The sequence below is a fragment of the Muscardinus avellanarius genome, assembly GCF_963383645.1.
Source record: "Muscardinus avellanarius genome assembly, chromosome: 11".
Taxonomy (NCBI): domain Eukaryota; kingdom Metazoa; phylum Chordata; class Mammalia; order Rodentia; family Gliridae; genus Muscardinus; species Muscardinus avellanarius.
The window spans coordinates 100,700,733-100,726,265 of NC_137797.1; the positions used below are offsets into that span (position 1 = coordinate 100,700,733).

The 25,533-nt window shown below is 37.5% G+C and overlaps 1 protein-coding gene across 1 annotated transcript; it reads left to right on the forward strand.

Annotated features, from left to right (window-relative positions):
• On the forward strand, positions 1 to 25,533 carry LOC308269634 (vomeronasal type-2 receptor 26-like; the record flags this gene model as incomplete). The annotated part of the gene is made up of 7 exons (XM_080705000.1): positions 1 to 78; positions 2,302 to 2,465; positions 2,918 to 3,215; positions 6,461 to 7,270; positions 13,584 to 13,805; positions 14,376 to 14,499; positions 24,584 to 25,533. The coding sequence occupies 7 exons, from the start codon at positions 1 to 3 to the stop codon at positions 25,531 to 25,533; spliced, it is 2,646 nt and encodes an 881-aa protein (XP_080561126.1).

The following is a 25,533-nucleotide window of genomic DNA, read 5'->3' on the forward strand; positions in this document are numbered from 1 at the left end:
ATGAGGGAGACCTCTTGGAAGGATCTGAGAATTGATGTTTCTTGTGGGACGTTCATCCCCAAGAGGACTCTGGCAAGAGTAAACCAGAAAGGGATGCTCCTCTTCCTGGGCAAAGCCTGGCTGCTCTGATCCCCAAAGGAAGTCAGGTAGAGTTGTGCAGAGAAAATGTAGTGATTTCTCAGAATGACTATTCAGAGAAGTTATTTCATGCACCACAGGAGAATATGTATGTAGGTGCTGAAAGAAGACAGAAGCCTGTGGCTTCAACTGCAGATAGATGACTACAAAGAGAATTGCTGGGTTAGTAACCCTATAAACCTGCTTAGACTTCAAACATCTTGAGGTTTTCAATGTAACAAATACTAATAATCTAATTTTTCCATTCCAATTAGGATCTCTTTTTTTCTCGTCTTATTTCTCTGGTTAGGTATTCTATTACTATATTGGATGACAATATTTGAATGAGTGAACATCCTTGTATTTATGGTTTCCTGTGTACAAGATCCTGTTATCTGAGATTGTTTCTTCTCTTCTGAATCGAATGTGTGGTACCTTTAATTTCTTTTGTTTACATAATTCCTCTGACCAGCACATCTACTACTATGCTGATTAGACCTGGAAAATGTGGGATTTTACCCTATTCATTTCTACTTTTCCCGTTGACTGTGATGCTTGCTGTAGGCTGGTCTTATATGACCGATATTAGATGGCAGTAAATTTTATCTGTGATTAAATTGATGAAAATCATTTTCATGAAAGTTTAATTTTATAGATGCTTCATTGGGTTCAAATGAGAGGATGTTATTATTCTTACCTTATCTTTTCATGTACTATATCATATTTATTGACCTGTGTATGTTGAACCAGTCTTATATGCCAGAGATAAATTTTAAGTAATCATAATATATAGGACTGGAACTGAATTTTCAATTTCCATTAGTTTTCTCGTGAATATATTTGCATCTAAATTCATAAAGGATAATTCTAAAATTTTTCTTTTTTAATCATTAAACATTTTTATTTAGCACTGCATATTAGTAATACAGAATATTGAGTTTCATCGTGTATATTGTACATACATATAACATACTTTGATATACCCATGTTCCACTCTCTTATTTATTTATTTATTTATTTATTGGTGGTACTGGGGTTCCTGGAAGCCCGTCTACCTCCGGGCTATGCTCCCAGACCTATTTTTATACTTTTTTTTTTTTTTTTTTGGAAACAGGGTCGAACCTGCGTGATCCTCCTGTCTCTACCTCCCAAGCATGGGGATGACAAGCGTGCGCCACCACGCCCGGCCTCCACTCCCCTTTTTAACCTTTCTAGCCCACTCTCCCATCTCTTTTCATCGCTCTAAAGGTGTCCCTTCTACCTCTATTGAATCCCTGTCTAGATTTCACATATGATGAAATGCATAATACTTGTGTTTCTGAGTCTGAATATTTTCTAATGTGATAATAGCCAATTTTGTGCACTTCCTGGAAATGATATGATTTTGAACTGATTCATGGTTGAATAATATTCCATTATATTCATATAATCTATTTTGTTTATCCATTCATATGTCCATGGGCACCTGGGTGGATTCTGTGAAATGATCAGAAATAATTTTGTCTAATGAAACTTATTTGGCTTGTTTTTTGCAGAGGTGTATACACAAGAGTAATACGTCTTTTGTCTGACTATTCGAGCCTTAGGCTCCACTGTGCTCTCTGATCTCCTCCTTCCCGATCTCTGTGACTTCCTGCCTCGTTAACTTTTGATAATAATGTGGATAGCATTTGGATAAAGCTTCTTGACTCATGCAGACTTAATGCCAATATAGTAATCTATTGCATTATCTTGGCATCTCTAATTACTCCGAATCCATTAGGGATACAAATCCTTAAGAGTGTTTTATGACATAAAGTTTGTTTTTGATGATGTTTTACTGATGAGAATCAGGTACCAGGTGTGAAGTTAAAGAGCTGTGTCCCTTGGAGCCAGACGTAACTATGTGAATGCCCCATGAATTGAGGACTGAGCAGGTGCAAATCAAACACACTAAGAGAAAACAAGGCACTGTTTCCATATTAGCACACGTGCATAAGGCCCAAGCTAAAGCTTTATAAACTGGCCCCACCTGATGAGGAGCCATGCATTTTCAACAAAGTACTGTTAGTCTTGATCAGCTCTTTAGGGAGATTCTGAATAGAATATATTTCTGAGGTGCAGGCAATTACACTAATACTTGTCAGAGTTAGTATGAAATTCTCTTCTGTTTCTCTTCTCTTTGTCATTTTCTTTGTATTCCAGGAGCAAAGCTCTACCCTCTCATCAGCGATCTCTGCTTCTCCTGGCTACCATCAAGACGGGGATGTCATTATTGGTGGACTCTTTTCTCTAAAAGCGACTCTTCCAGACACCAGATACATGTTTGGCTTTCAGGACACGGTCTATTTGTCAGATTTTGTTTTTACGTAAGTATGCGACGTTTCTGTACTGCACAGACAGGTATAAAATGCAATCTGTAGTTGAAAAATACTTTTCCAGGAGAAAGATGTCAGATACTTTGCTATGAACTTTCTCTTAAAATTGGTTTATTCCGCATTATCTTTCTGTATGGCCATGGGAAATCCAGCAACATATTTTTTTTTTTTTTGCCTGCAATATATCCTGTTATCCAAGTGGGGAAAAAACATCTGAAGTTTAAAATGTTATTTCTGCATATTCATATATTTCAGCCCTTGATCTTACTTCTTCAGAATCAAACTGGACATAAAAATGCCAAAATTAAAATTTTGACTATAAATCAGATTGCCAATCTGATTTATTTGGGAACCAAATTTCTCAACATTTTCAACTTAGAATGTCCTGTTCATGTCACAGATTTTACACTCGCACTTTTTATCTTTTCTCCTTTGTATTCTAGAGCTCTTACCAAGCACTATCAGCACCTGCTGGCCATGGTATTTGCTGTGGAACAAATCAACAAGGACGTGAACTTGTTGTTCAATCTGTCTCTGGGTTTCTCTATCTTCAACGTTGATTTTACTGAGATGAAGGCCGTGGCGAGTTCCATGTCTCTGCTCTCAGGAAAGAGTCCTCCAGTTCCTAATTACAACTGCAGGACGGAGAAGAAAGGCGAGCTGATGGCTGTGGTAGGAGGCGTTTCAACATTAATAACAACTCAGAGTTCCCGAGTGCTATCTCTGTATAATGTACCACAGGTAAAGGGAAAGATCTGGCTTGTAAAGTTAAAAATACTTATATATTAACATATATCCCAAATTCTACTTTTATCCATGTTGTGTTGATAATGTATGCATCTTTTCAACAATTTACTGTTAAATTATTATTTTCTAAAATATGATTTATAACATAAAATATATTTGTATGTTTTAATTCTCCTTGAAAATTTTTAAATAGGTGATTATAGTGATAACCTCCAATGTGACCTAGAGCAAGTTTTTCAGTACTACTGTGATTATCCATTTTTTTACTATGCAATGATAGAACTTCTTAGTTATATTGGTGTGTGACAACACTATTCACAAACTTTAGGTTTCTTCACATTTGTGAAGTGTTAATACTATGAATTTTTAAATTTATGATGAATTGTTTTCTTTGCTATCAATTTAAATTACAACACAATTTTTCAAACAATTTAGTCCATTTAGCTTTAAAAACATTTGAGTTTGTTTTCAATTTTCCTCTCTTATGAAGAATATTTAAATTTGTGCCCCTGTCTAGAAAATAACCTTTTATCAGGGAAAACTTTCCTTAAATATTTTTCTCATAATAGTATTTCTGAGCCTAATGTGTTTGTTTGTATCCCTTATAATAGAACACAAAATTTTATTAAAAATTTATTCAGGCACGGTGGCACATGCTTGTAATCCCAGCATTTGGGAGACTGAGACAGGAGAATGATGGCTCTTGGCCAGCCTCAGCTACTTAGTGAGGCCATCTATAATTCAGTGAGACCCTGTTTCAAAATAAAGAATAAAAAATATAGCTAGGGACATAGCTTGGAGGTAGAATGCCCTGTTTTCCATCCCCAGTATGGCAAAAAAATATATATTAGTTTTTCTAACAGCAATGATGAATGAGAATCACAATTTACTTTCCTCTTAATATTCCTGTAGTTATTTTTAAATCTATTAAAAGATGGTACTAATATTTTTTCTTGTTAAATTTTCATTTACTTATGTTGAGGTATTGATTTTCTTATGCATGCATATATACTTAACAAATATTAAATATTTCATAAATACATACTATATGTACTTAACAAAACATAAACTTTCATCATGTGACTATAGGATGATAGTTGCTTTCCCTTCTTATTCTTGCTAAAAAATATTCTTTTTTGTCTTTTCCTTATAAAAAAAAAGCAGTTTTTCCACTGTATTAAACAAAATAGGCCTTTTTCTCAATGTGTTTCAAGTATGTTTTTTGGGGGTACTGGGGAAGGACCTCCAGACTACACTTCCAGACCTATTTTATATTTTATTAAGTTTCTGAGAGCCTCACTAGGTGGCTAAGGCTAGCTTAGAACCTATGCAGTCCTTCTTATCTCAGCCTCCTAAGTACTGGGGTTACAAGTGTGTGCCACCATGCCCGTCTTTCAAGTATGTATTTCTGAACAAATACCTTAAAAGCTGTATAATTTTTGGAAAAATATAAGTATATATAAAATAGACTTATTAAATGACCCTCATATATTATGCACACTATCAAACTTCAGCAAAAATTTTTTTTGGTGGTACTGGGGTTCCTGGAAGCCCTTCTACCTCTGGGCTACACTCCCAGACATATATATCATATATATATATATATATATATATATATATATATTTTTTTTTTTTTTTTTTTTTAATTTTGAAACAGGGTCTCTTATGCCAGCAGGGCTGGCTTTGAACCAGCGGGATCCTCCTGTCTCTGCCTCCCAAGCGCGGGGATAACAAGCGTGAGCCACCACGCCCGGCTCAACGTCAGCAAATTTAAAAATATGATGATCTTTTATTTTATCTATTAAGTTTGCTTCTCTTATTGCATCAAAGTTGTTTAAATTGCTTTCTGTGTCCTTATTAAATGTAGATGTTAGTATGTTTGTGATTTAGAGGCTTTCTCATCTTTTTTCTTTAAATATTAAAAGTAGCTTTTGATTCATCCAGCAAAATCACGAGCATTTAATGAGCACGTACGCTCAGGAATCAAAGTTTTCTAATTGATATACATATAAAGTGTCTCAAGTGTTCACATTTGATGTGAAGTGAGTTCAAATTAATAGCCATCGGAATTTGCAAATGAGTCATCAGTGACCTACTTTTTAAAAGACTAAAAACCATGGGATTATCTGATACAGGAGGCTCAGAAGGAAAGATCGAGAGACATATAGGAATAATAGTGAAGACAACTCACTGAGTTTTCTGTTAAGGAGGGTAGCAATATGGGAGTATCTGGAGAATTTGGATACAAAAGATTATATATGAAGGGATTTAAAATAATCAGGCTGGTACCCTTCATTGTATGATAGTTGAATATTTATTCAAAAGTTAATAGAGCCGGACGTGGTGGCGCACGCTTGTAATCCCAGCATTTGGGAGGCTGAGACCGGAGGATGACGGTTCGCGGACAGCCTCAGCTACTTAGTGAGGCCCTCTGCAACTCAGTGAGACCCTGTTTCAAAATAAAGAATAAAAAATAGGGCAGAGGGTGTAGCTCGAAGGTCGAATGCCCCTGGGTTCCATCCCCAGAACCCCCCCCCAAAAAAAAAAGTTGATAGGAAGGCACAGATGTACCCAGGTAATATAAACTTCTTTCCATTGTGAATTTAAAAATAGTTAATATATTTGTTTTCTGAGTACATTTGATAATATATATGCAGCTTCAGGAAAAATACTTAGATTAATAGTATACATTATTTCTGTGATCAAAAGGATAGAGACCAAGCCGGGTGTGGTGGGGCACGCTTGTAATCCCTGTGCTGGGAAGGCAGAGACAGGAGGATCACACAGGTTCGAAGCTGGCCTCACTGGCTTAAGAGACCCAGTTTCCAAATAAAAATATAAAAATAGGGCTGGGAGTGTAGCACAGAGGTAGAAGGTTTTCCAGGAACCCCAGTACCACCAATAAATAAAAAAATTAAAAATTAAAAAGGATAGAAACTGATATTAGAAATTCTGAAATGTATATAATCTCTAAAAATTTGCTTTACTAGAATAAGAAAAGTAGATCAAAATCTTTGTGTCTTCATTAGGTTTACATTTAAAAGAAATGGGGGGCATGGTATACAAATGCAAAAAAATGGAAATTAAGTGATAAGTGAAATAAAATATATGGCTTTTTTTATAAAATGATTTCTTCAATTGTTTTATTTTTTTCTACATTACATGTAGGAGAATAAAACAAATTATTGATAAATATGCATCATAATTTTGTGTAAGCAATAACTTTGTCTTCTATTTAGATCAGCTATGGTCCCTTTGACCTCAATCTCAGGGACAGAGCCCAGCTCCCGTCTCTTTACCAGTTTCCCAGGGACTCCGCAGCTCTGTATCAGGGGATCATCCGACTTCTGCTGCACTTTGGTTGGGTCTGGGTTGGCCTTGTGGTTCCAGATGACATCAGGGGAGAAACGTTCCTCAGGGACATGACCCAAGAAATGGACAACAGTGGACTGTGTGTTGCGATTGCAGAGAGGATTCCAGAGTTTCATACTGAGGATATATTTGATAGTTACATTCTTATTGTGAAACTTGCATCTACAAGTGTCAGTGTTGTGTATGGTGACACATACTCTCTTTTGAGATTTGTATTAAACATTTTTCTCAACAATATATATGGTCATATCTATGTCACAACCTCTGATTGGGATATAACTACATCACCCTTTGGACCAAGTCAAAGTTACACATATTTTGGTGGAGGATTATCATTTTCTGTCCACATGGATGAGATTCCTGGTTTTAAAGATTTTCTCAGAAGTGTTCAGCCTGCAAAATATCCTCATGATATCTTTATCCAGGATGTGTGGTCTATGATATTTGAATGTCCACATTTGACTAAAGACGGAACCAGAAAATTGAAACGATGTGCACAGAATGGCACCCTGGAAAGTCAAGATCTGCAGGTTTGGGACATGAACACGTCACCCCAGAGTCACAAGGTGTACGCTGCTGTGCAGGCCATTGCCCACGCACTTCATGAAGAACTCTCACTGCGAATGGAAAAGGAATCCCTTGAGAAAGGCTGGAGCACGACTCCTCATCCTTGGCAGGTGAAAATGGCTTACTCTTGTGTTTGTCTAGGGACCTGGATATGGCTGGCTGGCATGTGTTTATACATTTCTCTTAATATTTTTAATATTTTAGGAAATTAGATATTTAACTCAGAAGACTTTCAAAGCATTAATATAGCCCTTTGGAGGGATCTTTATGTTTTTGTGACCCAGTATCTCATTTTAGAGTTTTTTTCTTTTGTCTTATTTTTGAAAAGAGGTTTTGGGGTTTTTGGGATTTTTTTTGTTTTTTGTTTTTTGTTTTGTTTTTTGTTTTTTTTTTTGTTTGTTTTTTTTTTGTTTTTTTTTTTTTTGGTGGTAGTGGGGTTCCTGGAAGCCCTTCTACCTCCGGGCTACACTCCCAGACCTATTTTATATTTTTGAAACAGGGTCTCTTAGCCAGCGCAATCCTCCTGTCTCCGCCTCCCAAGCGCGGGGATTACAAGCGTGCGCCACCACGCCCGGCGAAAAGAGGTTTCTTTACTTTTTAAATTTGCCTAAGAAGAATTAATAGATTTTTTCAAAATTAAAGTAGACATAATGGTGCCTCGTAAATTCAGTTCATACGGTTTAAATTCTATTTTTTTTCCTTCTATATATTTACCTCTGTAGTTTTGGGCATAAGAGGAAGGAGGAGAGAATTTTTCCATGATCTGATGATGAGTGCTCTGTTCTGCAGTCAGCCTGTGTCCCTGGCTGTGATCTGCACAAGTGCTTTTTGTCTCTTCAACCCTCCTTCAAGTGAGATGGAAGGCTAGAAGAGACCTGAGTTGGGTGTTTATTCTCCTGCCCAGCTTGATTAGGCTGAAGTAAAGCAGTTTCCCTTGAAGATGGAAAACAGAATGCTCTGGCCATGTTTTAAAATATTTGCTGTTTGCTCCCCCTGCTGAATGAAGGAGGAAGTTACTCTGTGCTCTTCACCATGAGAAAAGGTGGAGACCATTGTGTTCACATATGACAATGTGCCCTTCCTCCAATTCCCCAGCCTAGGCCTCTAGATGTTTTCATAACCCTGACTAGTGGATACTTTATCGGAAACATCAATTCTGGTGTAAGTTTCCCCACTAGTTCACAGGTCCTGCTTCTTCTCCCAGCAAATTGACATTTTTCTTATCTCTATCTCTCTAGGTTTTAGGGAAACTGTTACGTGACCTAAGTTCTGTGATGTAGCTAGGAAGAGCTGTTTATTTTACGTTTTTTCAGCATTCTCCTGGTTGTTTTCTATCAACACTCACAAGCTTTTCACATAATGCAGAGGAAATTGAAGCCTAGTATTGATATTTATATTCTAGGTTTTAGTCATTTGCTTTTGCTCCTTTTCTTTCTTTTCTCTAGTAGTTTTAGTTTATTCTTTTGAACATTTGTAGTACATATACTATACTATGAAAATAAATTTTGTTTTGTTTTAGCATAAATATGACAAAAATATAAACAATTTCTCCCAACACGCTTGTATAAATTCTTATACACACAAGCTAAGGTTTACTTTATTTTTTATTTATATGTGTAACATATTGAAAATGATATACATTTAGACTGTGCTTGGTGTCCTCTCTCCCCCCTCTTGGTTCCCCTTCTCCCCTCCCAACAATGAGTGTCCAGGTTAACCATGCTATTTCATACTTTTACACATATTCAGATGTAACTCCTCCATTAATCAACCTCAGCCTTCTTCCTCTCCTATCCTTCTAGTCTAGCTTTGCTGAGATTTCCCCTCCATTATCTGGATTCCCTCTGGTATCCCCAGTGCTCCCTAGTCTATCATATCAGAGAAAACATATGTCCCTTCTCTTTCTGTGCTTGACTGATCTCACTTTATGTAATGTTCCCCACATCTTTGCATCTTCTTGTGAATGCCATGATTTGTTCTTCTTTATGGCAGAATAGAATTTCATTTTGTGTATTTCCCATATTTTTACAATCCATTTATCTGTTAATGGAGACCTAGATTGGTTCCACATTTTGGCTATTACAAATTATGCTGCTGTGAACATGGGTATGCATATGTTACTGTAGTTCTCTGATTTCAACCCCTTTGTAAAACTACCCAGGAGTGGTATAGCTGGATCATATGATGGATCTAGTCCAAGTTTTCTAAGGAATCTCCACACTAACCTCCATAGCGGCTGAACTAGTTTGCACTCCCACCAACAGTGTAAAAGAGTTCCTCTTTCCCGACATCCTCGCCAGCATTTGTTCTTATTTGGCACTCTGATTTTGGTTAAATGGAATCTCAGCATAGTTTTGACTTGCATCTCCCTGATGACTAATGATGTTGAACATCTTTTCATGTATTGATTGGCCATTTGTATCTCTTCTTTTGTGAAGTGTCTACTCAATTCAGTTGCCCATTTCTTGATTGGGTTATTTGTTTTGCTAGTGTAGAGTCTTTTGAGCTTTTTGTATATTCTGGATATTAGCCCCCTATCAAAGTGGTGGCTGGTAAAGATCTTCTCCCATTCTGTTGGCTTCCTCTTTAGGTTATTGATGGTTTCCTTTGATGAGAAGGAACTTTGTAGTTTGATACCATCCCACTTGTTAATTCTTGATTTAATTTCCTGCACTTTGGAGGTCTTGTTGAGAAAATTACTGCCTGTGCCTATTGTTGTAGTGTTGAGCCTGTGCCCTCCTCTAATAACTTCACAGTCTCTGATCTAATTTCTAAGTCTTTGATCCATCTCGAGTTGATTCCTGTTCACAGTGAGAGGTAAGAGTTTAGTTCCATCTTTCTACAAATGGAGAGCCAGTTTTCCCAGCACCATTTGTTAAAAGGCTGTCTTTTCTCCAGTGTATGAGTTTGGCCTCTTTGTCAAAGATCAATTGACTATAGGTGTTTGGGTTTGTTTCTGTATCTTTTATTCAGTTCCACTGGTCAGTATGCCTGTTGTTGTGCCAATACCATGCTGTTTTTACTACTATTAATATACAGTATAATTTGAAGTCTGGAATTGTGATGCCTCCTGCATGGTTCTTATTGCTGAGAATTGCTTTGGCTATTCTGGATCTTTTCTTTCTCCATATAAAATTCATGATTGATTTTTCTAGGTCTACGAAGAATATTGTTGGTATTTTAATGGGAATTGTATTGAATCTATAGATCACTTTTGCAGAATGGCATTTTGATTATATTAATTCTGTCTATCCATGAGCATGGGAGATCTTTCCATCTTCCAAGGTCTTCTTCAATTTCTTTCTTTATTGTTTTATAGTTTTCTTTGTAGAGGTTTTTTACATCTTTGGTTAGGTTTATTCCCAGGTATTTTATTGGTTTTGAAGTTATAGTGGATGGAATTGTTTTATTTCTTTCATTGTGAATTCATAGTTGGCATAAAGAAAAGCAACTAATTTCTTTAGGTTGATTTTGTAACCTGCAGCTTTGCTGAGCTGGTTAATCAGCTCCAGAAGTCTTTTGGTTAAGTTCTTTGGGTCTTCTAGATAAAGGATCATGTCATCTGCAAATAAGGACAGTTGTAATTCCTCTCTTCCTATGTGGATTCCTTTGATTTTCTTCTCTTGTCTTATTGCTGTGGCAAGGGTCTCAAGGACTATATTGAAAAGGAATGATGATAGTGAGCATCCTTGTCTTGTTCCTGATTTTAAAGGAAATTCTTGCAATTTTCCCCATTCAGAATGATGTTGGCTTTGGGTTTATTGTATATTGCCTTAATAATGTTGAAATACGGTCCTTCTATTCCAATTTTCTGCATTGTTTTTAACATAAATGGGTGTTGGATTTTGTTGAATGATTTTTCAGCACCTATTCATATGATCATGTGAGTTTTTGTTCTCAGTTCTCTTTGTGTGGTGAATAATGTGCATTAATATGCATATGATGAACCACCTTTGCTTTTCTGGGATGAAACCAACTTGGTCGTGGTGTACAATTTTCTTGATATGGTTTTGAATATGTACAGCAAGTATTTTTTTATTGGTACATTGTTTTGTTTTTTTAATTTATTTTTTAAATTTTTTTATTGGTGCATTATATTCATACATCACATTGGGGTAAAAAAAAAAACTTGTGTGGACATACATGTACGCATCACCAATTTAACCCCTACCCAATTCCCACCCAATTTCCTCCCCATCAATCCTTCCCTTGCTTGGCAAGTGTATCTATGTTCATAGCTGCACAATTCACCATAGCCAAACTATGGAACCAGCCAAGATATCCACCAACAGATGAATGGATTACAAAACTGTAGGATATGTACACAATGGAATTTTACTCAGCCATTAAAAAAAACTCAATTACATCATTTTTAGGGAAATGTATGGAACTGGAGGACATTATGCTAAGTGAGATTAGTCAGTCACAAAAAAATAAGAAATAAGATGCTTTCCCTAATGTGTGAACACTAAGGAGAAATGGGTCATAGGGGGAACTCTAGAAAAAGGAAATTCTATAGAGGAGCAAACAAGACAACCTAAATGAGGGGATTGGAAGGGGGAAGAAGGAAATTCTCTAAAACACACAATGTACTTAAACATATCGAAGTCAACCACTATAGCAAGCATTTTGTTTAAAATTTTTGCATCTATGTTCATTAAGAATATTGGTCTGTAATTTTCCTTTCTTGAGGTATCTTTATTTGGTTTGGGGATTAATGTGATACTGGCCTCATAGAAGGAATGTGGGAGAATTCCATCTCTTTCAATTTCCCGGAACAAGTTGTGAGTATTGGGATTAGTTCTTCACTGAAGATTTTGTAGAATTCAGCTGGAAACCCATGAGGGCCTGGGCTTTTCTTTGATGACAAATTTTTTATTGCTCTTTCTATTTCTTTGCTTGCTATTGGTTGGTTTGGGCTTCCTATGTCCTCTTGGTGCAGTTTAGGTAGGTTATATCTGCTTTGAAATCTATCAGTTTCTTCCATGTTTTCTAGTCTATTGACTACACCAACCTAGGTGTCCATCAACAGATGTATGGATTAAGAAACTGGTATATTCACAAAATAAAATATTTTCAGCCTTAAAGAAGAATAAAATTATAAAAATTGCAGAAAAATGGATGGAACTGTACAATCTTATTCTAAATAAGATGACCCATTCTCAGAGAGGGTTGTATGTTTTTACTCATATATACAAGATAGGGAAAAATTGGGAAACAAACAGAATCTAAATAAAGGACAAGAGATTCCAGTGGAACAATGGAGAGGATCTAGGAGATGGAGACTTCAGGAAGGAAACAATTCAAATAATGCTTTGCTCACACATAAAATTAAAAATTCCAATCTGAATAACATATAGAAGGAAGGGTAAGGTGTGAATTCATTTCTTCAACGAAGCACACCAAATATTGTGTTTATGTTTATTTTTATCACTCTGAACCTTATTATGATGTGTTGGTATCATTTAGCTCACCTGAGAAGAAGGAAATGAACCAGACGGTACAAGCAAATTGCTATGGACAGGCCAGGGAACCCAACTCTTAGATGAAGCCCTGCTGGACACTGACTCACAGGTCGTATTGCCATTTTAAGTGGGAAGGTTACCTCCAGCAAGTTCAACTGTCAGGCCATGGCTTTCCATGACCCTCAGATGATTATAGGCAATCACATTGTCAACAGTGATGTGTAATTACAATGCATGACTAAAATATAATAAAAATTTTTTAAACGCATGCATTCTTTTGAAGTCATTTTGCTTTTCCAAAATAATCTACGAGTCTTTTTTATTAAATATTATCAACTAATTCATTTTGTGATATTTGTAACACACATTTTTTTTATTTCAGTGGACATATTTCTACATTTTAATTTTAGAGATTTTCTTGTAAAATTTACAGGCATATGTTGTTGGTATAAGTCCTCTATTGGAGGAAATGGCATGCATTTCAATAAAAGATTAAGCTATTATATAAATGAGTGGTTATCAACAAGTACTTCTCAGGCACCCTGAAAAACTCTTTTCTAGTTGAAACTTTCTGTCAAATTTAACTTTCTAGAGAGAGAGTTTTATTGAGGTGTCACTGTGTATTGAGTTTAAAACCTTTTATCATAATTTTTCCTTCAACATGAGAAGCTAGTTTTTTTAAAAAAAAAATTCTAGTGTCATCACTGACTCTCTGTGTGACCTTTGAAAATTAAATTTATAATTTGAAAAATAAAAAATGATAATAGTAACACATAGATTTTATAAAGCCTATTTGCTAATACACGTTAAGCATATAGACATAGATCCTCATCTGGCACGTGTTGAATCCTATATAAATGATAAAGACAGAGGAAAAGAGCTTGCATTGAAGTAATAAGACTTGTTTCTATTTCTCTACCTTGTGAGCTCAAGTTCTGAAAATGATTTTTGCTTTCAGCTCCACCCATTCCTACAGAAAGGCCAACTTGAAAGAAGTGCTGGTAAGGGGAACTCTGTAAATGAGACAATGTCAACAACCCGGCTTGACATCTTCAACTATCAGTCTCTGTTGAATGGCACCAAAGCCCAGGTGAAGGTTGGAGAGTTCGTGTTCAAAGCACACAGAGGCCACTTGTCATTAAATGATGAACTGATCATGTGGGGTGAGCGCCACAATGAGGTGAGCATCCTCCATTGGTACTCTGGTGACGTCAATTCCTCGAAACCCAGAGATCTCAGAGAGTAGGAAAATGAGGAAAATTTCTGGATTCCATTAGATGGATACTAATCTTCTTATTTTGCTTTAGTGACAAGTATGTGAGCTTTCTGGCCTCAGAATTACCATGAAAATTATTTAATTATTTTGAATTTAAAAACAGATTATCTCTCCTGGTACAGATTAAGTGGACCTGTTGCCTACACAGTAGAATCAGATCACCTTAGCAATTTTCTAAGATATATAGGTTTTTAAAAGCTTATGGTATCAGTGGTCATTTGAATATCTGACTCCAATGAAAGAAAATAAATGAGTATTTGTGGATAAAAAGTTTCCTCAAAAAGACAAAATAAATTTAGCCCTCTAGTTTTACTATAATGGGCATATTTATATTAGGGTGAGGCATGCTAAAAAGGAACATTATAGCCAATAGACGTTTTCCAGAAGTTTAGAAGTTCTTGGTTAAAACCTCTACCTATATGGAATTTCAATGTGCTTATTGACCTGCTAACCTTCTTCTCATCTCTCTTACAGATTCCTTCTTCTCATTGCACCTCTAGTTGTCCCCCTGGATACAAAAAGAATGCAATTGAAGGAAATCCATTTTGTTGCTTTTCATGCAGACCATGCCCAAATGGGGAGATTGCAAATCAATCAGGTAGGTGTTTCTAAAAATTATTCAGAATGTGGAAAAGTACGCAATGAGACATGATTCCACAACTGAAATGAAAATTTCAGAGACACAAGCTTTGAACTCTGTAAAGTAGAACATCCCACCCTTTCCCTGCCTCAGGGAGCAGGTATACCTGAAAGGTGGCTGAGTTATTTCATGTTGGTGAAACCTCCTGGCAATCTCGAACTGCAATCTTAGGATTGTCAAGAATTAATATGAAATAATAAAGCCGGGTGTGGTGGCGCACGCTTGTAATCCCAGCATTTGGGAGGCTGAGACAGGAGGATCGTGGTTTTTAATGTAGTTTCTGATAATCTTTTGAATTTCTTCACTATCTGTGGTGATATCTCCTTTTTCATTTCTAGTTTTGATAATTTGAGTTGATTCTCTTTTTCTTTTGGTTAGGTTGGCCAGGGGTTTATCAATTCTATTGATCTTCTCAAAGAACCAACTTTTTGTTTTATTGATTCTTTGAATTGTTTTTTTATTCTCTATTTCATTTATTTCTGCTCTAATTTTAATAATTTCTTGCCTTCTGCTGGCTTTGGGAGTAGACTGTTGCAGACTTTCTAGGTCCTTGAGTTGTGTCATTAGGTTCTTTACTTGGCGGTTCTCTGTCCTTCTTATGTGGGCACTCAATGCAATAAACTTTCCTCTTAATACTACCTTCATAGTGTCCCATAGATTTTGGTAGGTTGTGTCTCTGTTTTCCTTTGTTTCCATAATTTTTTTATTTCTTCCCTAATTTCTGCTCTTACCCATTCATCATTCAATAGTGTATCATTCAATTTCCATGTATTTGAATAATTTTTTTGAGTTTCCTGTTGTTGATTTCTACTTTTATTCCATTATGGTCTGAAAAGATGCAAGGAATTATATTACATCTTTTGAATTTGCTGGCACTTTCTTTGTGTCCCAGTATGTGGTCCATTTTGGAGAAGGTTCCATGGGCTGCTGAGAAAAAATGTGCATTCTGTAATTCCTGGTTGAAATATTCTGCTATTAGGTCCATTTGGTTTATGGTTTTCTTTAGTTCTAAAGAGTCTTTACTCATCTTTTGCCTTGAAGATCGATCCAGTGGTGTGAGAGGCGTATTAAAGTCTCCCAGAATTATTGTATTTGGGTCTATTTGAGATCTCATGTCCAGAAGGGTTTGTTTTACAAATGTGGTTGCACCCACGTTTGGGGCATAAATATTTACTATCATTATATCTTCTTGGTGTATTGTTCCTTTTAGTAAAAGGAGGTGCCCTGATTTGTCTCTTCTGATGTGTTTTAGTTTAAAGTCTGTTTTGTTGGATATCAGGGTTGCTACTCCTGCTCTATTTTGGTCTCCAGTAGCATGATATATCTTTTTCTATCCTTTCACTTTCAGTCTGTGAATGTCTTTGGCTGTAAGGTGAGTTTCTTGCAGACAACATATATTTGGATTATGTTTCTTGATCCACATTGCCAGTCTATGTCTTTTGATTGGCGAGTTAAGTCCTTTGACATTAAGAGATATTATTGAAATATGATTTTTGTTTTCTGCCATTTTATGTTCTTCTACTATTGGATGTATAGGTCTTTCTTCTTTACTTAAATGGCCCACTTATTGACTTCCTCTCTTACCTGGTTCTGGAGTCTGCTTCTTTTTTCTTCTTTATGGTTTATTTCTTTAAGAATTTTCTCTAGTGTTGGCTTTGAATTCATGAATTTTTTGAGATTCTGTTTATCCTGAAAGACTTTGGTTTCACCATTGATCTTGAATAGTAGTTTTGCTGGATAGATTAGTTTGGGTTGGAAGTTATTTTCTTCCAGGGTCTGAATCATGTCGTACCAGTCTCTCCTAGCACTCATGACCTGGGTTGTATAGTCTGGGGTGATTCTTATTGTTTTGCCTCTATATGTCACTCGTCCTTTTGTTCTCATTGCTTTTAAGATTCCTTCCTTGTCCTCATGTTGGTCATTTTGGTTATTATGTGGTGTTGGGAGGTCCTTCTTTGGTCCTGTCTCAATGGAGTTCTGTATGCCTCCTGGACATGAAGATCCAAGTCTCTTTCCATGTTTGGAAAATTCTCTGAGATTATTTCTTTGAAGAGATTACGGATGCCCTTGGTCTGTACCTCTATCCCTTCTTCAATGCCTATTATCCGTAAGTTAGGGTGCTTCATATTATCCCATATTTGCTGGATGTTTAGGTTTTGTTGCTGTAAAGATTTCTGTATATCGCTGACCATGTTTTCGGTTTTAGATGTACTGTCTTCTAACAGTGATATTCTGTTTTCCATTTCATCTAATCTTTCAGAATTTCTTTCTATTGCTGTCTTCATTTCACTTATTGACTCTTTCATTTCATTCTGGACCTCTTTCTGATTCTTTCTTAGTGTTTCCATCTCATCTTTCATTTCCGCTAGACTTGTTTTAAATTCTTTCATCATATTGTAGATCAAGATTCGGAACTCCCCTTCTTGCATTTCTAGAAGGTCATTATTCGTGACTTCTGTCGTTTCTCCACTATTCCTGGTTCTCATATTTTCACCATTCTCAGGCCTGTTCTTCTGTTGTCTTCCCATTGAAGTGGTATGGATTGGGTGATGGTGGAGTAGCTGGCAGCCCAATCAGAAGCTCTGACGGGCTGGTAGTTCTTCCGTATCTGGTTCTCTGGAGGCTGTAGGTCCAGCGCAGAGGTGCCTCCTAGGTCTCAGTGCTTCCTGGGTCTCCGAAGGAGCTTTGGATTTTGTTGCCACATTGGTGTAAGTCAGGTCCCGGGGCTATGGTTTGGGCTGGAGCTCTGCTGGTGCTGGGCGGGGCTGGGCTGAAGCCTGGTGCTGCAGCCTCTGAGAGGCTGCTGGCTGGTGCTGGGCCCTGGCTGGGCTGGGGCTTGACTTGGGCTGGGCTGGGGCTGGGCTGGGGCTGGGCTGGGGCTGGGCTGGGGCCGGAGATGGTAGCAGCCCAGGGGGCTCTGGAAGGAGCGGAGCCCGAGCCTCTGGGTTCCGGGGCGGCTTACACGCGGCTGTAGGTCCGGCACAGAGGTGACTCCTGAGTCTCTGTGATTCCTGGGTGTCCAGACGAGCTTTCGGATTTTGTTGCCACGTTGGTGTAAGTCAGGTAGCAGCAGCCTGCCCGCAGCCCAGCTATGGCTGCAGCTGATCCGAAACGAGAGCTTTTTTTTTTTTTTTCTTCCCCTCCTGCAGTTCAAGGTTCCTGGTTTTCTTTCAGTGAGGTTCCTGGGTCAGTTTTGGTTTCTGAGCCATATTTATTTTGTTGGTTGAGACACTGCTTTCTCGTTAGTTGAACTTTATTTCAACTACTGAGAAGTGCTGTGTCCCTCAGTCACCATTTTTAAAAGTGGTAATTTAGTAAAATAATAACTTCAATTCACTGAGAGCAAGCAAGTACATGTTTGTTTGTTTGTTTGTTTGTTTTATTTTTGGTGGTACTGGGGTTCCTGGAAGCCCTTCTACCTCCGGGCTACACTCCCAGACCTATTTTTACATTTTTATTTGGAAACAGGGTCTCCTAAGCCAGCGGGCGCGGCTGGCTTCGAACCTGCGCGATCCTCCTGTCTCCGCCTCCCAAGCGCGGGGATTACAAGCGTGCGCCACCACACCAGGCTACATGTACATTTAAATACATAACAAAGGTTGCTGTTGCTTTGGGGCTCCCTTACTATTTGATAGAGAGCTAGATCTAATAAATATATAAATCGTACTTCTGACCCATGTTCATATTGAGGATAATATATTGAGGCTCTTTCCTATCTAGGGACAGAGCCAGCAGCTCACTGTACCAAGTCATGGGCTTGGCGACTTGTATTTAACTCTATCCATTTCCTTAGCAAACTGACTTCCTGCAGTTTTCCATCACGTTTCCCCAATTTTCCATCACATTTCACCTGGACTTCTCTCAGGCTTAGTCACCTTCTCTGGTAATTTCCCCGGGGCAATGTCCTGCCCTATTTGGGTGTTTTAGTCATTTGTGGTGTTTCTCCATGTCACACTTTATATTTCTTTTTGCTTTTTGAAATATTAACATTGAAATATGATTCTGTATGTATCCTCTTCCTTTTTATTTCCACATTTAATTTCCATTTGATGAAAATTTTTATTTTTATTTTTTGGAGCAAGAGTGGGTTGTCATACTGTGTGAGATTTTCACTATAAAATATTCTTTATTTTTATTTTCAAACTTACTGTGTCGTTAAAGATTAGATGTGAATGTTATACAAAATAACATGTTAAAAAGGAAACATTTTATAAAATTGAATTGTTGACTGATTGAGCCATTTTTACTAATCTCACTTTGTATTTCCCATCATGACTTGTAACCACCAACAGACATACTTGTCTCAGTTCTGGAGGCCAGAACCTCTATCCAAGGTGTCGGCACAGTCATGTTTTCTCAGAAATCTATATAGGAGAGCCCCCTCCTGCACTGGTGGCCATCAGCCCTTGGTTCTTCACCTTTCAGGATCAACCTCCAGGCTCCCTGTGTCTTTACATAGCTTCCCTCTGGCCTTTCTTTCTACACATGCTATTTTCTTTTACTTATACAACTAACAAGTATACTGAATCAGAGCCCACTCTAATGACCTCCTCTTAACTCTATTAATTCTCCAATGGCCCTATTACCAAATAAGGTTGCATCTCACAGATATCTGGTGTCCGAATTTTAACACTTCTTGTAGGAGAACCTATTCAACCAATATCATATAACTGCCTATTTACTTATTTACACATATTTATTGTGCGTTTACAGATTATCTAGTACAGAAGTTACTGCGATGTTCCCAGCATCATTATATGAAGTTCCTGTTTTCACACTCAGATTGGATTTCTAGCAGTGACGTGGATAGTGGGGGTGAAAGACGGAACACAGAACTGTGGTCCTGTTTATAGGAGAAATGTGAAAATGTTTCCTTTGGGGAAAGACTTTTATTCTTAGAAACCTGACTGTAAAGTAGAAATCTACTTCTATAATTTTGCTGTAGCAAGGTTGTTAGGTTTTAATTCTTTGAAAAGAATTTATATATTTATTATATAATAAATAATATATAACAAATATCATATATTTATATATATGAATAAAAGAATTTATATATATACATGAATTTATATTTTTCATGGAAAAAAATGAGAAACCCAGAGTTCTCTCATTTTCATGAAGTCAAAGATCCGAGAAGTCATAGATCCCACAGAATGACCCCTGTAATTCTCATGTCTTTAATGAAATCCGTATCTAGTGAGGAATGATATGTAATTTCTCACTCAAAAGTCAGATATTTAAACATTGGATTCTTCCTCTACTTTCGTAACACTTGATTTTGTAAAGAAGCAAGTGTTGGGAACTGAGGAGTCACATTAAAGTATGAATCTCATTAATATTAATGTTTTCTAAAATTTAGCTCTAGAATTCTGTGGGTTTAAAAGGTCAGTTATCTATAGTAATGTGTGACTTTTTCTGAATTCTTCATTCTGTATCACTTCCTTTTCTTTTTATTTTAATGGCTCAAATATATTCTCTACTTCTGTAGCCTTTTTAAAATATCTTATCCACAATGTTTCAGATTCAAATAATTACAGCATAAGAAATGTGAAAAATGTAAACATGACATTTTATCTCTGATTCTTTTTTTTTTTTTTTTCAGTACTGGGGATGGAACCCAGGGGCATTGTATCTCCGAACTATACCCCCGGTCCTATTTTTAGTCTTTTTTATTTTTTTTGAAACAAGGCCCCACTGAGTTGGAAGGGCCTCTCTAAGTAGCTGAGGTTGTCCCGAACCGCAATCCTCCAGCCTCTGCTTCCAGAATGCTGGGATTACAAGCATGCGCCACCATGCCTGGCGGATTCAATCTTTTAATATGTATTCAGACTTGTCTTAATGACCCGATGGCTTTTCCTTGACTTATTAGAATGTTATCCATATGCAATTATTTGTCTCTTTAAGATCCTATTTTTCCTTTCACCTCTCTTAGAATTAAATATTGTATGTTCTTTCTGTCCAAAACTCTAGGGTCTGGATGCTAATGAAAAAGAAATATATGAGAAAGCAAGGGGGGAAACTGAGTAGAATGGATGGTCAATCCTACCATTTGTCCAAAATGTTCATAACAAAGACATTGTTTCTAAAAAAAAAAAAAAAACATAAAAATCTGAGTTGTATCACTCTTTTAGGAAGGGTCATGAACAGCATAGAACTATGGAGTGTTTAAAATGAGTCTCCTTAACAATTTGTGAGATATAGACCACAATTGTATGTGTAAAATTGTCTCATTGAAACTGTCACATAAGGTGTGCTTTGGTGGCGCATGCCTGTAATCCTAGTACCTGGGAAGTTAAGACAGGAAGATCAAAGGTTGGAGGAGAGCCTGAGCAAGTAGTGAGACTCTCATCAAACTAGCAAGAACCTCTTTGAAAATAAAAACACAGCTGAGGGTAGAGTTCAGAAATTGAACGCTCCTGGGTTCAATCCCCAGTACTGCACACACAAAGAAAATGGGGCATATACGAATATCTTTCATAGTAAATGAAGTCAAAACCTGAAATACAATCCTATACATATCCCTGTGTTTTGAAGTTTCTTCACTGTATTTACCCCTATTAATATATATTCATTTGAAGATATTATGTGCAGAAAATTACTAAAATGAATAATAGAAAGACATCAAAATGCATATCAAAAACATTGTACAAGATAAATTTCACTTGAATGAAATTCTAAATAAAATTTCAATAAAGCTTTTAAGGAACTTATCAACATAAATCCATTCCATCATAATAAAAACATTCCTCTAAAATTGATTCCTCTCAGAAAAAAAAATTGTTACTATAAGTAATAAAGGATCGGACTTCCGGGAAGATGGCGACCGAGAAAAGTGGGGCTTAAGAGCCCCGCTAACAACAAACCTCCATTACCACAAAATCAGCGCCTTTCATAGCCAGAAAACACCATCACCAGTGAAACAAAAAATCACCAGGCTCCAGAGAGAAAGCGGACTGAGAACAGAGCCACAGAGGAGATAACTGGCCTATCGCCCGAGGACGCGGCAGACGCGGCGGCAGCAGCGCCATACTGCCGGCGAATTCACGGGACGGCTACAGCAAGCCGAGGTGAGCCACTGCGGAACAGCCAGGCGGGATTTCTCCGCGCAGAGAGCATCTAAAGTTCCCAGTGGCCGAGCTCAGCACACGCTGCAGGGATTCAGAGTGGAAACCAAAACCAAGAAGAAAAACACCAGCCCCACAGCCGAGGGCGTAGCAGCGGCGCCATATTGCCACCGGCGGCAGCAGCAGAGAATTCAACGAGTTCAGTACAGCTACATCTGCGTACTCAAGAACAGTGAGTCAAATTGCGGGCCACAGAGGAGAAATCCCAGTACTGTACTCCCTGGGACTTGACCCAGTGGGGGAGGGGCGGTGGCAGAGATATCACACCATAGGAGAACTTGCAACCTGGCACCCCCCACAGTCTAAAGCAGCCTCTATCGACTCTCTGGGTCGGAGACTCTGTGATACAACCCAGTAAAGGTGTAGTGGGGTCTGAGATACTACTGACTCGAGATCCAGAGCACCTTAAGTGAAGTCATAGTGACCCAAGGGAAGAACCCAGAGAAGGCACAAACATCCGAAATCATGGGAAAGAGGAATAATACTGGAGCAATAAATGCCCACAACCCCACAACATCAGAACCCGATAAAACTGAAAATCAGAGATTTCTAGAAGATCAAATCAGGAAAATAACTGTAGAAATAATAGAGGTGCTTCGAAAAGAACTCAGAGAGAGCCAAAAAGAGATAAAGGATGCAATTAATGAAGTAAAGGCCTCAATTCAAAGCACAAACAACCGATTAGAACACATGGAGAACAGAATCTTGCTCTTAGAAGATGAGCAATCCAAAAATGAACGCATAGTTTCTAATCTAGAAAAAAATATCCGACAGCAGGAATCTGATATTGAAGAAATATGGGCCCATTTTAAGAGAGCTAACCTAAGAATAATTGGAATAGAGGAGGGAAAAGAAAGTGAAACCAAAGGGATCAACAATCTCTTCAAGGAAGTAATAGCAGAAAATTTTCCAGACATAGAGCAAGAGGTCGATATGCAGGTCCAGGAAACGTATAGAACTCCCTTTAGACAGGATCGGAGAAGAGGATCCCCACGCCACATAATTGTCAAAATGACCAATGTGGAAGCCAAGCAGAGAATCTTAAAGGCAACAAAAGCAAAGGGCCAAGTGACATTCAGAGACAAACCAATTAGAATCACTCCAGACTTCCCAAACCAAGTTATGAGAGCCAGAAGGGCTTGGAGTAACATATTCCAAACTCTGAAAGAAAACAACTTCCAGCCAAAAATTTCCTACCCAGCAAAACTTTCTATCAAATTAGAAGGAGAAATAAGAAGCTTCCATGACAAACAGAAACTGAAGGAATTTATGTCTTCAAAACCAGCACTAGAGAAAATACTCAAAGAGATTAACTACAAAGAAGAAATAGGTAACACACTCCAGAACTAGAGAAACAAGATTTTCCATCCAACAAACAACTAAGATTGGTTATTTGTGGAGATTCATTATTTATGTTAGTCTTTTACCTATCTCTAAAGGGTATTGTTTGCCTTTATTGTTGTTAATTTTTAGGATTCCTAGTTGGAATATTAATACACCTTCAGATATAGCATTTGGAAATATTTTATCCCATTCTATTAGTAACTGTTAACTCTGTGTACATTGTCTTTGTATATACAATTTTTTTTTTAGGGAGTTTGTATACTCCTCTGTTGCCTGTGCCTTTGAAATCATAACCAAGAAATCACTGCCAATTTCAATGTTGTGAGGTTTTATGACCCAGATTTTCTCCTAAAAGTTTATAGTCTTAAGATTTATATTTAGGTCTATTATCTATTTTGAGTTAATATTTGTATATGGGATTAGGTAAGGGTCCAATTTTATTCTTTTCCATGTAATTATTATTTTTTAACAATATTTAGTTAAAAGATTAATATTTCCACCACCAAATGTTCGTGGAAACCTTGTCAAAAATAACTTGACAATATAGGGAAGAATTTAGCTCTAGGCTTTTATTTAACTTCCATGGTTTATATATCTGCCTTTAGAATAGTACTACACTGTTTCAATTATTGTAGCTTTATATGGTTTGAAATCAGAAAATATATATCTCCTAGCTTTGTTCTTTTTCAAGATCGTTTTGGGTACCTAGAGTCCATATTCCATATTAGGATAGATTTTTTTCTGAAAAATAAATATATAAATATATGATAGTTTCACCTAAAAAATAGAAAAAAAATATTCTCTGGTAAGAAAGAAAGCAAAAAGAAATATTGAAATGTTATCTTTAAGTCATCAAAAGCTTGGTATCAGACAAATGAAACTGTTATGTGAGATTATCATTTTTAATTTTAGATAAATTGCCATAATACTAGATGTCAACTACTAAGCCAAGCATGGGAGGGAGGGATAGGGAGAGAAAGGGGTGGGGATTGGGTGGGGGCTGACTGGGAAAAGTGTGCATGTATGTCTACAAAAGTATGTATCCTACTATGATGTATGAATACAGTGCACCAATAAAAATAAATAAATTAAAAAAAAAAAAAAAAAAAAAAAAAAAAAGTAATAAAGGATCAATATATTCCTTGTTGACCTGATAGGAAATCAAATTATAATTGAAAAGAAAGCACTAAACACAGTTCCAAATGTTTATATTCAATAAATACTCAAATTTACTTGTCTTATTGGCCACCTATAATTAAATCTTGAAGCTTCAGAAAGTGCTACCTTCCTTTCATAGCTTTCTCTCAACATCATTTTCAAAATATGTGGTGCTCCTTCTCGTTGTTGAATTCAACTCATTCTGTGTATTTCTTATGGAATCAAATATGAAATAGATGATTTCTCTACCATTAGGGAAAATATTCAGATATATGTTCAATGCTATGGTCCAATGAATGTGAGTATATTTTCTTCAAAACTCAAATATGGTCTGATCTATATATTTTTCTGATATATATATATATATTTGGGATATAAGCAAGGAAATATATTAAATTCACCTCTGTCCCTTTCAGATATGGATGAGTGTATCAAGTGTCCTGAGGATCATTATTCATTTGAGGCAGAAGTCCAGTGTCTCCCCAAAATCCCGACATTTTTGTCCTATGAAGACACTCTAGGAGTTGTTCTGGTCTCTGTGGCCATTAGTTTTTCTGTCCTCACTGCTCTGATTTTGGGACTGTTTATCCTCTACCGACACACCCCCATCGTGAGAGCAAATAACACAAACCTCAGCTACGTCCTCCTCGTCTCCTTGATGCTCTGCTTCCTTTGCCCCTTGCTGTTCATTGGTCAGCCCAGCCCAGCCACCTGTGCCCTGAGACAGGTGTTCTTTGCAGTTGTCTTCTCTGTGGCCGTTTCTGCTATTTTGGCAAAGACCTTCATCGTGGTGGTGGCCTTCAAAGCCACCAAGCCTGGAAAGGCGTCGCAGATGAGGCTGGTGAGCCGAGGCTCCAACGCTATCGTCGTCCTGGGCTCCCTGATTCAAGGCTGCATCTGCATGGTGTGGCTGGGAACTTCTCCCCCTTTCCCCGATGTGGACTCACAGTCAGAGTTTGGCCACCTGGTCCTGCTGTGCAACGAGGGCTCCCCCGCCGCCTTCTACTGCGTCCTGGGTTACTTGGGCTTCCTGGCGCTTCTGAGCTTGATGATTGCCTTTGTGGCCAGGAGGCTCCCGGACACTTTCAACGAGGCCAAGATGATCACGTTCAGCATGCTGGTTTTCTGTAGCGTGTGGGTCTGCTTCTTACCCACCTACCTGAGCACCAAAGGCAGAGCCATGGTGGCTGTGGAGTCCTTCGCGATCCTGGCTTCCAGCGCTGGCCTACTGGGGTGTATATTCCTTCCCAAGTGCTATGTGCTTTTACTGAGATCTGACAGCAATTCAAGAAAAAAATTACATGAACAAGTTTCCTCCATAAGGCAAAGGAATGAATGTTCAAGTGACATAATTGATGGGAAGTGA